Source organism: Rana temporaria, chromosome 12 (genome assembly GCF_905171775.1).
Source record: "Rana temporaria chromosome 12, aRanTem1.1, whole genome shotgun sequence".
NCBI classification, from domain to species: domain Eukaryota; kingdom Metazoa; phylum Chordata; class Amphibia; order Anura; family Ranidae; genus Rana; species Rana temporaria.
In genome coordinates, this window is record NC_053500.1 from 74,665,735 (window position 1) to 74,683,669 (window position 17,935).

Below are 17,935 nucleotides of genomic sequence, written 5' to 3' on the forward strand. Positions count from 1 at the left end.
CACAAGAGAAATTTAGCAGAATATGCTTTGGCTGAAATTAATGAACAATTATTTGCGAATATTGTTATAACAAACTAAGAAAAACATGTCGACCAAACACACCCCCCCCCCCCCCCCCCCCCCAAAAAATTGCTCAGGCTTTTTTTGTTTAGCAAAAAATAACGCAGTGGTGACTAAAAAAATCTAGTTGTGTGCACAATTATAAAAATTTTATTTGGGTACAGTCTTGCATGACCGCACAATTTGTCATTCAAAGAGCAACATCACTTTAAGCTGAAAATTGGCCTTGGCAGGAAGGGGTTAAAAGTGCCCAGTATTGAAGTGGTTAATGTGTTTAACCACTTCCCGCCCGGTCAATAGGCAAAAGACGTCCGGGAAGTGGTTGTGAAATCCTGACTGGGCGTCTATTGACGTCCTGCAGGATTTCATGCCGGCGCGCGCCCGTGGGGGTGCGCAGCACGGCGATCGGTGATGCGGGGTGTCAGTGTGACACCCTGCATCTCCGATCTCAATAAACAGCCTCCGGCGGAGGCTCTTTACCACGTGATTAACCGTGTCCAACCAGGGCTGATCATCAGGGGTCAAGTCCTGGGGAAAAAAGTGTGGGAACTCCCACCCAAGATCCACTCCCCCACCAAAAAAAAAAAGATACGCTCATATGCATAATTACTAAACCGCATGTTCGTTCTAAATCCTTCGATAACTTGCGGCAGACTTCCGCAATGTCTCCTGGGAACAATGACAAAAGCTCCCAGGAGACATTGCGGCATCGAGGAAGTGACGGAATACCCGCACACTACCCGATGAATCCATATACAGGAAGCTGCCAGTAACATAAAGGATTACTAAGGTTCCCCTGCCCCTGACAGTGACTCGAGCTGGGCATCGTCGATTAGTGAAGAATTGGCTCGGGTGGCTCGGCTGCTCTAGTCCTGCAAAGGGAACTGCGTTCCTGCTGTGAAAAAAGTGCAGGAACTCCGTTCCCACGCGTTCCCGCAGGACTTGAGCCCTGCTGATCATGATGTAAACAGGAAGAGCCGTTGATCGGCTCTTCCTCACTCGCGTCTGACTCCCCACCAGGGAGTGCTCAATAGAGCAGAAAACAGAGAAAAAAAACACCAATAAAAAAAAACCACAATCGATGCCAATCAGTGCCCACAAATGGGCAGGAAGGTGCGTAAGTGCCTGGTATGGAAGTGGTTAAACCTAATCTGTGTGTTGTTAATCTGTTTGTCATGATATTAACTAATTTTTTTTTTTTTTACTTTTTCAGCTTCTGGTCCAGGAAACTTCTTCTTCCAGTTTGGGTAACAGACACACGCACACATCTTCCTGTCCAACGCCCTCTCATATCCCTCTTCTGTTCAAGTGTTTTAACCCAGAAAAAGGACTTTATTTAATCAGACTTCTCCACAGCATCAATATGTCTCTCTGTTTATTAGAGAAGTTTTTTTTAATATTCTTTTGAATCCATCTCAGATTAAATACCTCTCCGTGTGCTCGTGTGCGAAGGAAATTTTTGAATGCGACATGAAGGAAAATTTCAAATAAAATGTAAATGCCTGACGAAACGTGGGTTGGCATTTTGTCACAGCCAGGTGAAATCTGCACCATCCTTTTTGATGTCTGGGTGGGATTGGGGAAGTATGAATCATTCTGCCTAAAAAAAAAAAAAAAAAACCTCTGTGCATATTGCTCCTGTGATGCTTTGAGTCCTCTGGAATTTTCCGTAGGCAGATTTTCTGTTATCACACTTGGGAAATGTGTATGCATGGACACAGGTATCTGTAACCCACAAGAGGCTGTGGATTAACCTGGAACTTGTACATATATTTTGCTCCTTCTAAACTTAGACTGCTGAGTGGAGAAGATCACTGGAAACAAACTTCCATTTTGACCAACCAGATGAGTGGATGAATTTCTATGCCATTGGTCTGCATACACTTCCTCTTCGCCCGTCCCATTCACTGACTTCTTGCAACTTTCTGGTCTCTAAAGGAGATTGCTGGTGAAATCTGGAAATGCAGCATGAACATTTGAGTTTAATGACATTCTGTGAAGATCTGTATATCTAATGGTCTTCTCTCCATCAGGAAAAAGGGGGTTCCATTGCTGCTTTCAGGGGGGCTTTGAAAGGGGGAGCCCAAGCAATGTAGACAGTCAACACTGATTAGTCACCAATGTAATATACTAGTAGTAGCATTTCTTGGTGTAATCCAGCACTGCTTTTATTGTACATGAAACAAAGGAACTGTACATTCCTTCCAAAGTGTTACTGCCACCAACACCTAAAGTAAATTAAGTGGTGCTTTCAGAGGATCATCATAACCTGATAACTGAGGTATATCTATCAGAATTCTAGAAAAGGAAAAAGGTTAGATCAACTGTCAAGGTCTGTATTGCAATCTGTGTCTCCAATTGGCATATACAGTATCTCACAAAAGTGAGTGCACCCCTCACATTTTTGTAAATACTTTATTATATCTTTTCATGAAGAAATGACACTTTGCTACAATGTAAAGTGGTGAATGTACAGCTTGTACAACAGTGTAAAATTGCTGTCCCCTTAAAATAACACACAGCCACTAATGTCTAAACTGCTGGCAACAAAAGTGAGTACACCCCAAAGTGGAAATGTCCAAATTGGGCCCAATTAGCCATTTCCCTCCCTGGTGTCATGTGACTTGTTAATGTTACTAATTAATGTTAGTTTTAGTAATTGTTCTGCTGAGAATTAGGTTTGAATTGGAGGAATAGAGAATATTGGGCTCAGTTCACAAAGCTAACACAACAGCATAGGGATAAAGTTCTTTGGAGTTGGATCTGAAATATTACAATTACATGGGTAAATATGAAGATCCCTGTGCTGGTATTAAGCTTTGTGAATTGAACCTAATATGTATCATGATGTGCCTCTTGCACACACAAGTAGAAAAAAAGTGCCACTTTGTGATCGCTGGTGGATTGTTGTCTATGGGACAATGCATACTGCTGCATAAAGATCTATACAGCGATGAGTTCAGAGCCGAAAAATAAAAATTGAAAATTTTACTTCTGAGTGCAGTCATTTTTATTTGTGGATATTGCAGGTTCAAGAGGAATTTTATACACATACATACACTTACACAGCTATATGCAAGGTCTTTACAGAATATTTTACCCAGGATCTTTCTGTCAACAAGATCCTGAGTATAAACGTCAGTAAATTAGTATGTCAGTGTGCAAAAAGGTCTAGCCCTGCTATTAATTTGTTGATTTAGCCACCCTACCTAAAAGAAACGTTGGGCCATTGAATTAATATGAGGGGGATGCAAATCGGCAGCATATTAAATGAGTTACATAGGCTTAAATAACGTATGTTAAGGCAAATGTATGTGAGCTCCTTTAACGTTATGAGGTCACGCTGATCTGTTAAATGCTCTGCATTCATTTTAGGTGCTGGTGGCAGAGAAGAAAAACACTTGCATTGTGTCATATACTGTGAAAGGAGGAACCCTCTGTATTGCTACATGGGAGCAAATGGTGATATGTGCAGTACCTTTCTAAATTTTCCAACTCAGTCTAACTAAATGTTTTCTGATTTGTTGCAGAAGGGTTATTTCACTTTTTACATCGCTGCCCATGACTTTGGCATGGTGGAAAAATTATAAAACTCAATTGGGTTCTCTGTTTATCTGGCTTAGACTTTGTGTTTGTAAAAAGAAAATGAAACATTGTAATTACATTGGCTGCAAAAAAAAAGTTAACGCACGCATTTGTGCATTAGGATTCTATCGATTGGAGAGTTTTAGTAGTTAAATGTCAAAGCTGGCAGTTGGATTACAGCTTCAGGAAAATAAATGCTGCTAAAGGGCCACTAAACCTAAAACACACGTTGGCGTAAAATATGAAATGCAGAACTGTAAATGAAGAAGCTCAAATGCCTCAATTAAGAAGTTATGTCAAACCTTATTTACATTTTTCTGTGCAACTAATTTTGTATGTATTATCAGACCTTTCAAGATTAGTGAGGCTAGCAGGCATGACCTACTATTTGGGTTCACTCATCAGCATGTGTTCTTTATGTAGTAAAAGCTTTCTACATTTTCATTCAGCATTTTCTCAGATTCCACTTTCATAAGCTCATAAAGGGTTTACACATATCTGTAAATGATACTGCTATATTTTATATAAACCTATATTTGTTTTAGGTTTACTGGTCCTTTTAATGCTTACCATAAAGCATCTTGTCATGTCTGTCCATTAAAAGCATCTGAAGTGAAAAGTAGCCTTTGTAAATATGAAGTATTTCAATAAACCCATTTAAACCATAGCACTGCCTTGTGAATGTGGTTTTGACCAGTGTACCAGAGAAAAGAAAGTATAGATGTCGCTTTTAGAAATAATCTTAGTTGACTTCTCCCCATATTCAGAGGCAGATGTGATAGAAGTTTAAACACATCATATAATTAGATCCGTAAAGAAATATTCCAACAATCTTCAGTTATGAAAAGTGGCAGCAATCTTCCGTAACGTGACAAATACTCCACCCAGTGGTACGTGAGTCCGCGCACCAACGTACTGGACCTCAAAGGTCAAAAGAGCTTTTTCTATAATAGGTACAGGATTCCAATCTTCATTTGGCCATAGCTCTGACCACCAAGAAGAAACATTGGAATGATTTGTACCCATTATGCTCTTTTGACCTATGAGAAAGTTCTGAGGTCCAGTACAGAGGTGACGCTGACTCCCATACTACTGGGTGTAGTGTATGTCACTTGTTTTGTGGAAACGGGGAAGCACGTTCATGAAAGATAGTTGACATTGTTCATTAAGATTTTTGTTAGACGATTTCTTGATCTAATTATTATATTATGTATTTGGGCTTTTTTATCACATCTGCTTCTGAATATGGGAAGAAACTAATTGATGATTTCTAAAATTCACATGTATATGTTTTGTCATAGTAATTTTGATTTGAGCACACAATTTAGTTTGGGTAGCGCTACACTTTTTATTTATTACTTTCCTAGGTAGTGTGGAATTACTTTTCCTGTGTCGCTTGCAACCCACATTAGATGGGTAATTGACTATGCAGATACTTAGCCAAGTATTCAAGCATTTTGTGGGCTTAACCATTTTGCCCATTAGAGGACCTACTTGGAAATCCTGAAAACAATTGAATGAATGAATGAATGACTTGTATAGCGCTGCACATGCGAACTGAATCTCCTCTGGGCGCTTTTTCCAGCCAGAGTCTGCTTGGCTGGTGCGGTCATTTTACCCCGTAGGATCTCGACACGCTTCGGACACACAGTCATACACACAGATATACATATATATACGGGGCCAATTTTTTTTTGGACAGGATCCAATTTACCTACCAGCATGTCTTTGGAGTGTGGGAGGAAACCGGAGTACCCGGAGGAAACCCACGCAGGCACAGGGAGAACATGCAAACTCCAAGCAGATTGTGTCGTGGTCGGGATTCGAACCAGCGACCCTTTTGCTGCTAGGCGAAAGTGCTACTCACTGCACCACTCTATTGCCAAAGAGTTCAAAAAGGTTTTCATGTATCACCACCAGACCACTGCAGATTACCTGCCACGTCAGTGTTGCCAGACTAGCAGAATCGGCAACAGTGTTCCTGAAAGCCATCACACCAGTGTCGCCAGAGCAGCCAGCAACACTGTTCCTGATCACTAACCCCAACTGTTCCAGTATCACCAAAGCAGCCAGAAACTGTCTCTTGGTTGCTAGCCATGCCAGTGAAAGCCAGAAATTGGTGCTGCACATCAGTGAAAGAGCAAGAGATAACTTATTTGCTAAACTTTATAACCAAAATGAAAAAGGGGTGGGGGGGGTTCAAATTTTTTGGTCTTTCTTGGAGAAAAAAAAAAAAACCCCAGTGGTGATTAAATACCACAGGAAATAAAGCTCTATTTGTGTGGGGGAATATATATAATATATAATGGGTGTCGTATTGCATGACCATGCAATTGTCATTCAAAGTGCAACAGTGCTGAAAATTGGCTTGGTCTGGAAAAGGGTGAAAGTGCCCTTTAGGCAAGTGGTTAATGATTGGTAAGCTGCAATATATTACATTTTTGGTTTTGGGTATAATAGCACATTACTCCAGACAGAAAGAGTGCCCCCTTGTCCTCTAAAATGACCTTAAAATTAAAAACTCTACATCAGGTTCACTATATGGACCGCTTACAGTGGGTATGGAAAGTATTCAGACCCCCTTACATTTTTAAGTGGTCTTGCATAGCAAGAGCACTTATTGTAATGTCGCATATATATTATTATTCTTATTATAGCCAAATTTTAAACGGTATCTCCTCCCACAGTTTTTACACTACATAGACGAGTAATATATCGAAACGTGCGGATTGTTCCAGAATGGTGTGCTACTACTTTGTGGAACGTTTCGCTGAATCATTCGCAAAATATCGTAATTTTTGCGGCAAAATTTTCCCATAGGAATGAATGGGGAGAGCTAGAGTGTGGAATGTCAGAAACGGAAAAATCAGCACATGATTTGTAAACTGCGACCACTCCCTCATTTTCAAGCCGACCTACACAAATCTTATATCAAAACGTTCAGCTATCCCTGCTGCCATCACACGTGTTCACGGCTAAGTGATTGATCAAACCGTTTTCACAATATGATAATTTGTTTGCAACCTACGCCATCCATTATTTCAATGGAAGTCAATGGAGGTCAAAGTTTAGAAAACTAAAATCTGCTTTGGAATTTGTAAACTGCGACTGTGCCTTCAATTTTATTATTTCAGAGACATACTATACATCAAAATTGATTCGTAAAATATAAAGATATTCGCTGTACGATTTATAGTTTTTAAAATACAACCATTTGAATAGGACAAGTATTTAAGAAAAATCCAGGATCTGAGTCTCTGCTTAGAGGCTGCATGCTTATGTTTACATTGGTTTCCTAGGAGACGCTGAGGTAATTAAAACTCCTCGCGCACAGCTGTAAGGGGATTCTATAGCTCCTCCCACACAGTTGTGAGGTAGTTATGAGGTGTTTTCTGTGAGGTAAATACCTTCATACACACAGCTGTGAGGTAGTTGTGAGGTGTTTTCTGTGAGGTAAATACCTTCATTTGAAGGACATGTATTCAAAAAAAAAATCCTCAATTTCTGCTGTGTTTACAGAGAGCCTGCAAACCAAACAATTGGTTTCCTAGGAGACGCTGAGGAGTTTTTTAACACCTCCCAAACAGCTGTGAGGTGAGTTGGCTCCTCCCACACAAGGCTGAGGGAACTTTCCTCTGCTAGAGTGTGTTTGCATATGTTTACATTGGTTTCCTAGGAGACGCTGAGGTAAAAACCTTCATACACACATCTGTGAGGGCTTTCTATAGCTCCTCCCACACACTGTGAGGTGATTTGGCTCTGCGTAACTTCTGCATGCTCTGCATATAGCAACCATTCCATAGCAACCCTCCATAGCAACCGTCCATAGCAACCACTCCAGAGCAACCGTCCATAGCAACCACTCCATAGCAACTGTCCATAGCAACCGTCCATAGCAACCGGTCCATAGCAACCAATCCATAGCAACCAGTCCATAGCAAACCTCCATAGCAACCAGTCCATAGCAATCAGTCCATAGCAACCCGTCCATAGCCATTAGTCCATAGCAACCCTCCATAGCAACCAGTTTTTGATGGGGCAAATAGGATGGTGCAGTTTTGATGGTGCAGATTTTGATGGGGCAATGGATCGAACTGGATCGACACATGGTTGGATCACATTTACATCTCCAGGGGCACCGTCTCCAGTCAGGAGTATTGGTGGAGGCAAGACCACGCCGCACAATTTCCCCAGAAATTTTATCTTTTCTAGTTCACTCTGTTATATTGCAGCCATTTTCTAAAATCATTTAAGTTCATTTTTTCCTCATTAACCGCTTAAGACCCGGACCATTATGCAGGTAAAGGACCTGGCCAGTTTTTGCGATTCGGCACTGCGTCGCTTTAACTGACAATTGTGCGATGTGGTTACCAAACAAAATTGTCATCCTTTTTTTTCCCCCCACAAATAGAGCTTTCTTTTGGTGGTATTTGATCACCTCTGCGGTTTAGATTTTTTGCGCTATATACAAAAATAGAGCGACAATTTTGAAAAAAACAATATTTTTTTGCTATAATAAATACCCACAAAAAAGATATAAAACTTTTTTTTCCTCAGTTTAGGCTGATACGTATTCTTCTACATATTTTTGGTAAAAAAAAAATCGCAATAAGCGTTTAACGATTGGTTTGCGCAAAATTTATAGCGTTTACAAAATAGGGGATAGTTTTTATGGCATTTTTATTAATTTTTTTTTTTTACCACTAATTGCAGCGATCAGCGTTTTTTTTCGTGACTGCGACATTATGGCAGACACATCGGACAATTTTGACACATTTTTGAGACCATTGTCATTTTCACAGCTAAAAATGCATGGTTTACTGTGAAAATGACAACTGCAGTTTAGGAGTTAACCGCTAGGGGGCGTTGTAGGGGGTTGTGTGACCTCATATGTGTTTCTAACTGTAGGGGGACGGGGCTTGACGTGTGATGTTGCTCATCGCCTTTCCCTATATCGGAGAACAGGCGATCTGTGACATTGCCACTGTGAAGAATGGGGAAGGTGCGTTTACACACACCTCTCCCTGTTCTTCAGCTCCTGTGACCGATCGTGGGACACCGGCGGCGATCGGGTCCCGCGATGCTTCAGACCGGGCGCATGCCCGCGACCCACGGCTGGGCACTTAAAGGGGATGTACAGGTACGTGTCTGTGCCAAGCCATGCCATTCTGCTGACGTAAATGTGCAGGAGGCGGTCCTTAAGTGGTTAATGTACACACAGCACCCCATATTGACAGAAAAACACAGACTTGTTAACATTTTTGCAGATTTATTAAAAAAGAAAAACTGAAATATCATATGGTCCTAAGTATTCAGACCCTTGGCTCAGTATTTTAGTAGAAGCACGCTTTTGATCTAATACAGCCATGAGTCTGGGAGAGATGCAACAAGTTTTTCACACCCGGACTTGGGGATCCTCTGACATTCCTCCTTCTCCAGTTCTGTCAGGTTGTATGGTAAATGTTGGTGGACAGCCATTATTAGGTGTTTCCAGAATTGCTCAATTGGGTTTAAGTCAGGGCTCTGGCTGGGCCATTCAAGAACGGTCATTGAGTTGTTGAGAAGCCACTCATTCGTTATTTTAGCTGTGTGCTTGGGGTCATTGTCTTGTTGGAAGGTAAACCAGTCTGAGGTCCTGAGCACTCTGGAGAAGGTTTTCGTCCAGGATATCCGTGTACTTGGCTGCATTCATTTTTCTCTCAATTGCAACCAGTCGTCCTGTCCCTGCAGCTGAAAAACACCCCCACAGTATGATGCTGCCACCACCATGCTATACCGCACCTTCCCATTGAAATCAATGGGAAAGCACAGTAATACCGCCCACAACGCGGGCGGTATTAACCCTTTTTCGGCCGCTAGCGGGGGTTAAAACCTCACCGCTAGTGCCCGAATATCGCGGTAAATATAGAGACATAATCGGTTAACTATTATGTCTCTATACCCTGTAAACAGTCATTTCAGCAAAACAATTTTTTCTTATTTACAACTCCTTTAAATATGAGTGTCACAGCAACGGGTCTGAATACTTAGGACCATGTGATATTTATGATCTTCCAGAACACCCAGATCCTTCACCATTGATTCCCCCCCAGTTGTACTCCACTGGTGTGTATGATGCATGCATGTTTTTAGCCCCCAAGTGCATAACTTTTATACTAAACCTGAATGAGTCTTTCCTTTTAGGCGCTAGATCGGGCAGGCACTGGTTGCCTTCTTTGCAATGAACCCCTCCTGAGGAGGTTTCTTTCTGCCTGTTGGAGATGCACAAATGCATTTTTAGAGGAGTATTAAGTTTGAGGATGCATTAAAAAACGAAAAAAATAATTACTGTTGTAGGGGAAAACATGTGCTAAAATGGGTGCTCAAAAAATCTGAAACCCAGCAGGGGTATCCACTGCCCCCCCCCCTTATTTTTGTTTTAACAATAGAACCCTCTCTGAGAACCATTGACGTGCACCTGGATATAAGAGGCATCATCACTAAGGGTACTGGACATAAACTGGCTGCCTAAGCAGACAATCTGATTTTTATTTTATTTTTTTACCTCCCCATCTTTTGACCATTTTTGTTGCAAGAACTTGACCATTCCTTACAACAGCAGATTGTGTTCCAATTACAATTACATTTTAAGTGAACGACTTCTTATTTAAGATACTTGGGAATAAATGTCCCTTATAAAACTTATAAATTCAGACTCGCGGGGTAACTATGCCCCTCTGCCCTGAAAAATCAAACAGGATCTCCAATGGTGGGACGGGGACATGTTTACTCGGTTCGGTCGTATAAACATCCTAAAAATGTATGTTATGCCCAGGCTTAATTGCCTACTTCAAGCCCTTCTGATGAAATTCCCGTCTGGGTTTTTGAAGGGCTATGCTCCAGTTTTTAAAAATCTTTTGAATAGGCAAGGCAGCGGAGATCCATTCTTGCGCTACCCAAAGTAACCGGGTTCTCCGACCCTGTGAAGTACCACAAAGCTGCCCACCTGGCGAGGGTGGTTGATTGGTGTGTAACACAGCAAAAAGTTATGGTTACATCTGGAACAGGTGACCACTGTTCTACCCCTTGCAGGACTCCCTTGGCATTTGGACAGATTGTTACTACCACTAATTAAGCAGCACCCGCTTGAGGGAGCCACTCTTCAGGTGACAAGATAGTTTTTAAATGTACTTCCATCTCAGTATATCCTAGCCCTATGACCCCTAAATTGGGTTCGACTGAGCTTCAACCTGGGCTTTACAACGTGTTTCACCTCACTTTTAGGCCCCTTTCACACTTGTACGACCTGAAAGTTGCGTGACTTTGCTGTGCGAATTTGATGCGATTTGAAGCAATGCCTGTGTAATCTTGAGATCCATGGACCTCAAGTATCATCAAAGTCAGACCAAAGTAGTGCCTGCGTAGGACAAGTTGCACAAGTGTGAAAGTGCCTTACAGAGAGGCCATTTCTGACTATTACACTTCTCCAGAAATCACCATCCGATGATGACAACTCATGAAGTCGGGCTAACCTTTCCGCAGGATCAAGACTTTTTGCGATGGGCACAATTGAGCGCTTATTTTGCATGCCTTATCTGCTCGGTTCGGTACAGTGAGAAAACCATCTTGGTTCGATCACACCTACTGGTAAGGCCAACCTTTCCAGAATTCGCTATCATATCTCTATACCTTCCTGATCGTGCTAAGGCTCCATTCACACCATTGTGTTCTAGTTAATGGGCGGAATTGCCACAAAATGTGGGACGTGCTGGCGATCCCTGTTACTGTTAATGGCACCCAAACTGTGGTGCGATTTTGCCGCAATTGATGCCTGACGATTCATCTTATAATCACGCAGACAGAACCACAGGGCGCGTGTCGCCCAAAAGAAGTTTAGGACGAGAATCATGGCAAAATTGCGCTGCGATTTGGGTGCCTTTTGAAAGTAACAGGGATCACAAGCATGTCCCACGATTTGCGGTGATTCCGCCCACGATCTGGGACGTCTTGGTGTGAATAGAGCCTAAATGTCGCACAGGCAACTACCCTTTCACCACCCTTCGGAGAAGGACCTGGACACGACCTTCTCTCAAAAACAGAAGGAAATTATTTTACCCACAAAGCATTAGAGATGCACTGATTGGAGAAAAAGGTGCCAAAAACACGTGATTTTGCAGTGATTTTGACTCCGAAACCGCATCAAAAATGTAACATGGGTGCGTTAATGATGCATTCTTGCTGTGTTTTAAAAAATTAAGCAAGCAGGATTTTTAACACCACAACGGAAGCACAACAGACCAGCATGAAGACATACCTAGAATTTAAAGAGATGCATTTTTCTAGAGCTTATAAACTCATATTCATTTGAATTGATGATATTAATTAAAAAGAATACAATTGTATATAAATATTTTTTATAAACTGGCAATTTTGGTTTTTGGCCAAGTGCATCCTGCATTTCAGTTTCGGCACCAACATTTCCATTCGGTGCATCGCTACAGAGCATCCCTGGCCAGTAGGTACCAACTCCTCATTAGATGGTACAGGATAGCAGAAGTAATTCATTGCATGTTCATCCAAGTCCTGAACACCTGTTGGCGGTGACCTGAACTCTGAGGGGTCTTTACTCCACATTTTCTGGGAGTGTCCTTAAAGATTTCTGGACCATGGTGGAACACACAAAAAAAACAATAATGGGAGTGTCCCTTGGAGGAAACCCAGCAGTCTAACTTTTACATGACACACCACTTTGAAATAAGAGGTACAAATACTCATTATTGAAACATCTCCTTAACATAGCCAAAGCCTGCATTCCAGCCAAATACTGCGCCTCCCAATAAAACATTGGCTTGCTGAAATTAATGGGATCCAAGAGATAGAGAATCTGACCATGGTGTTAAAAGAACAGTATTGGAAAATGTAGACTCCTTATTTCTTTTATAAGGATCAAACTTCACTAGCTTCCCAACCATAGGGTGAGGTATCGCAGGGATTTCTCCATTACCCGGAGGGTGATTTGAGCATCAGGCCGGGAGGAGGGGTGGGTTTTTGCTCCCACCTCTTTCCTTTCTCTTATTCCCTCTGTCACTTTTTATTTTTTCTATTGGGGTTTCATGTTGCTTTCCCCATTTAAATTAAAAAAAAAAACAGTTGAAGAAACGGTATATTGCAGCTGTGCACATGGGAAACTCTGCTGAATACTTTTATCAAACATGGGCTTGCTCCAGTTTTTCTGTACTAGATATGTTTTTGTGTAGGAAATTTACTGTACCCAATGCTGATATATCTCTGTTAAAAGGATTTGTTTTGGTGCCTCTTCTAAATAAAGAATTACAAAAATAAAAATAATCAATATTAAACCTCATTTGCCACACAGTTACCCAATTAAACAGAGCATTGAGGTTGACTTGTAAGTTGGGACCTCCTGTAAGGATGTTATTCCACTGCATAGCTTTGTGTCAACTGCAAACACTGAAATGGTACTTTTGAGCCCAAACTCTATATTATTTAAAAATATAAATAAACATGCACATCTAAGAGCCGGTTCACACAGGGGCGACTTGGAATACGACTTGAAGTCGCACGACATGTCAAATTACATTGAAGTGAATGGGAGCCGTCTTAATGTACACTACTGAAGTCGCTCCGACTTCAGAAAAGGTTGCGGTACTACTTCAATCCGACTTTTAGGCGACTTGTACCCATTAATTATAATGGAAGTCGCCTCCAAGTCAGATCCCCTGTCTTAACTGAAGCAACTTTCCAGGAAGTAAAAATAGTTTTCTCGGCAAACCCCTCCCTCCCACAGAGCCGATTACTCTTTGATTGGCCACTCGCAAAGTCCCCTGTTTTGGAGGCGACTTCAAGTCGCTCCAAGTCGTGCTGTGGTTCACGCTGAGGTCGCCTCACAAAGTCGTGTTGCCCCTGTGTGAACCGGCTCATAACGTGGTATGCTTTTTACACACTAACTATCGGAGTAATATCAAGGAGTTCACCTTTTATAACATGTTACATGTGTACTTGCAAAAAAAGAAAAATATGCATTTCTTTCTGCATGTATTAATCTATTTTTCATTCTATGCAGGAGATATATATATATACACACACACACATATACACACACACCGGTATATATATAATATATCTTTCTATCAGGGAAATCGCCAAAAAGGAGAAGCCAGGAACTCTGGTGGGAAAGCCTGGAAGAGGAGGATCGGGGGTTGCTCTGTGGAAAACGATTGCATAGCGCAGTGTAGTATGACATGTTTATTATAAAATAATGCTTTACAATCACTTTACATGTTTGAACATTAGTTAGCATCCAGGACATACCTCCATCCTTCTAAGTGCAGCCCACATGGTCCAATACTTATTACTGTCCCCATTCCAACATTGTTCGCTGTGTGGCCTTGCCTGGCACCACACAGCTTTTCTTCTGAAAGGTACAGCTGTTCTTTAGCCACTTGAGTAACAGCTTGTATTTTATATAAATTAAAAAATAAATTGTAAAAAGGGAGAGAAACCTTACTGTACTACCATTTTCGGCATATGAGAGAAGGGGATGAAAGGGTTAAAAACTTTACTTGCAGCAGCTGCTGAGATTTTACCATGATAGGGGAACGAATATAGGACTCATTTAGGCCAGGTTCACACTTGTCCGACAAACGCTCCGACATTGGGAGCTCATGTCGCATGACGTGTGAAAATCAATGTTTCCCCGACACAAGTCGGTCCGACTTTGAAAATGCTCCCTGTACTACTTTGGTCCGACTTTGATCCTACTTCAGCCCATTGAATATCATTGAAGTCGGATCAAAGTAGGATCCTTGTCCTTACCATCTGACTTTTGACATCAGACATGTGATTACAGCCAGGGCCAATCCGCCCTATAGGCTCACTATGCAAGCCGCTTAGGGCTCTGCAAAGCTACCGAGGGCCCCCCGCCTGGTGAGAAGTCATTTTCGGCCCCTCACCCCGCTACTCAATTCGCTGGCTGCATGGGAGAAGAGGTAAGAAGTCAGCACCCCCCCTCTTCTCACTTTAATGTAAAAAGTCATTTCTGACAACAGAACACCCCCTCTCTTCTCAACTTTAATGTGACATGTCACGGTCGGCAGCCCCCCCCCCCCCCCACTTCTCAACTTTAATGTGACATGTCATTTTGCTTAGGGCCCCAGGGAGGTCAGGATCGGCACTGATTACAGCAGCAGTAAAAGGAATTTATCTCACACTGGGATTGTTTTGATTGGTCAAAGAACAAGTCAGACTATCACAAAGTCGGATCAAAGTAGTATTCTGTTCAGGAAAGTCTGATGGATGAAGGACCGATGTCGCAGAGCAAAGTAGGATGAAAGTCGTACTACTGTCGTGTAGTATAGTGTGAACATTCCCATGTAGTGTAAACATCCAAAAGCACCAACATAAAGCCCACACACAAAACTTGTTTTATTAAAAATGTGGTAACATTTTATTTATTTTTTTACATTTTTTTAATGTAAAATACAGTTAGTGACATGTTACATTGTCTAGTCCAGTTTATAAAATTTAAGCAAATACATAAAGTAAGAGGACATAATGCTTAGATGAATTATAAAAGCAGTTTCTAAAAAAAAGGTACCCTTTACCAACACCAAGGATCGATGTAGCCACAGTTTATATAGGGCAACCCCAGTACTTTTAGAATGAGGTCTAAAAAAAAAATGGACATGTAGCGTAATTTTAGCCTAAGCAGCATCAGCAAAACATTTGATACCTTTGTGACCGCTTTCTTGAAGACCCTAAAGCACCAGCCCAGGTGTATTTAATAGATGTTACAGGTGTGTGTTAAAAAAAAATCCTAATAAGCAACACAGTAGTTAAAGCAGAGTTCCACCCACTTTTGAGAGGTGGTCTTAAACGAAAGACCACCCCTCGTTTTTGGATACTGATTTTTTTTATTTTTTTTTCCCCCAACAGTATCTTTTTTTTCAAAGTACAAGAGTACTTCCGATTCAGCCGTGCTGTGGCCCAGGACATCACATCCTCCTCTTCGGCAAGCTCCCCTGTTGTCTTATGGGACCTGTGTGTGTCCCAGAAGACAAGCTGGCCATTCACAAAGCGCTGTGGGACTCGCGCATGCACAGTCAGAAACCGGCAGTAAAGCTGCAAGGCTCCACTGCCGGTTTCCTTAATTTGGAATGGCGGCGCCTGCACCCGATCAGATGAATGGATCGGCCTCGGGGGGCCAACATCACAGGCTCCCTGGACAGGCAAGTGTCCTTATTAAAAGTAAGCAGCTAGGAGAAACAACGCTTTAAAATGTCTGGTAGGTTAACTGGTACTGTATTTTTCTCAAATGGCCCTGGTATACATGTACATTTGAGATAGAGACCTTAGATTGTAAGCCCCTTGAGGGCAGGGGCTGATATGAATAGAAAGCACCGTGTCAACTGTGGGCGCTATACAATAGCTGTAATAAAAATAAATAGTACTGGCTGTCATTTTTAGGGTAATTATTTTGCTGCAGTAATGTGCCCTAGTGCAAATCATTCTGAATGGCAATGTGCCAAAAATGGTACATGCACCCCTTTTGGTGTGTTTCGCAGCACATTCAAATGAATGGACTGCGTTACCAGAACATGTGAATGATAGCATAAGGCCTCATTCACACTGGGCCGTTCGGGTCCGTCTGTCACGGACCTGAACGGCTGCCCCATGCATCGCTATGGAGTGTCGGATGTCAGCGGAGACATGTCCGCTGACATCCGACCCGATTCGATAAAAACAGACGTATGGGAGCCACATCCCCATCCGTCCATGCGGATTGGGTAAGATCTGATGAAAACGGACATGCTGTCCGTTTTCATCAGATCACCCCATAGGACACAGCGGTGCCCGACAAGCTCCTCCCCGCTCCGCTTGATCTGCGGATTGATCTCCCGCTGAGCCGACAGGAGCAGGCGGACTCCGTAGCGACGGAGTCCACCAAGTGTGAATGAGGCCTTACACGTGTGCATTCATGCAGCACAATGATCCTCAAAGTGTATGTCCATACAAACTGTGGACCACAGGATAGGAAGTGAGGGTAAATCTCTTTAATGGAGCACTGCATAATAAGGATCCAACAGTTGTTATAAACCCCCCCCCCCGCCCCCCTCTTTCTAGAACTAGAAAAAAATGTTTTTGGTTTGACATACACTTTAAAAAAACAGGCTTTTGTCAAGCAATAGCAAACTTGAAACTTTTTAACACCATCCCAAACCTTGTTTACACAGGCTCAAGCTCGAATAGGTGCAGTGTACAGAGCAGGTTCACAGATTTTAGCAAGCTTTGGCACCCATCAGCTCCAATAAGGAATATAACAGTGTATCGAAACCCAAAAACAAATATTTTATAAATACCAATAACACAAAAGATCAACTCCAGGCAAATACATCAAAACATTTTGTACTGAACTGAAATTTTGTCCCAAAGTAATTTTCTTGCAACAGAAGTAGTAACATACTTAACTTGTGGTTTGATCCTCCAACCCCTATGTTACCTTTCCCCGATTCTAGTTCTGCAGCCACCAGACTCTTTGGCATTTGACACTTCCTGGAGTGTCAGGTGCCTGTGTCCTCCACTTTGAACTATGGCTTTATTCTCTGACCCCCACATGATTGCTGTTTCCTGTAGTGACATAGGTGATGGAGGACAGAGCCACAGTACAGTATGTGACTGGCATTGGACTCATCCATAGTGTTCCCTAACACTCGATGAGGCAGCTACAAAACTAAAATGGGGGAAGGAATGCATGGGGCACAGCCAATGTCAATATAATCCCATTTCTGTTGCAGGAAAAAGGCCTTTTTTTAAATGATATTATGCCTTCAGTAAAAATGCCCGCTCAGATGGACAAAGGAAACGGCACTGGGGTAAAACTATTGGAGTTACCACAGTTGTGTTTCAGCTATGTATTCAGATGTTTGTATGGATTTGCCCTTTAAGTACAATCAATAATGCTTACAAATAAAACTGGAGAAGGTTAAACACGAGTTTGTCATACAAATCAGTTTGTCTCATGAAGTTTACAAAGTCATTTTGTTTTAGTATATTTTACACAGGAAATCTGCAGTTTATTTATAAAACATTTCCCTTACTTTACATAATTCTAAATGCAGTACTGTGCTTATTGTTGCAGAAAGAATTTGACAGATGTTTATGATATAGAGGAAAATACCCTCCTACAGAGTACTGAAATGTCTTGTTTCATCTACAGCAGCGGTCTCAAACTGGTGGCCCTCCAGCCTTTGCGAAACTACAAGTCCCATCTTGCCTCTGCCTGTGGGAGTCA

General features: G+C 41.9%; 1 protein-coding gene across 2 annotated transcripts in view; it reads left to right on the top strand.

Annotated features, from left to right (window-relative positions):
- The window catches only part of DNAJC7 (DnaJ heat shock protein family (Hsp40) member C7), an 87,729-nt gene extending 86,049 nt beyond the window's left edge, over positions 1 to 1,680 (top strand). Inside the window, exon 15 of one of the 2 annotated variants that reach the window (XM_040330430.1) lies at positions 1,274 to 1,680. In XM_040330430.1, the coding sequence (XP_040186364.1) occupies positions 1,274 to 1,311 (38 nt within the window). In that variant the 3' untranslated portion in view covers positions 1,312 to 1,680. The remainder of the gene's footprint in view (positions 1 to 1,273) is intronic. The other variant, XM_040330431.1, reaches the window with a different exon arrangement.
- The last annotated feature ends 16,255 nt before the right edge of the window (positions 1,681 to 17,935 follow it).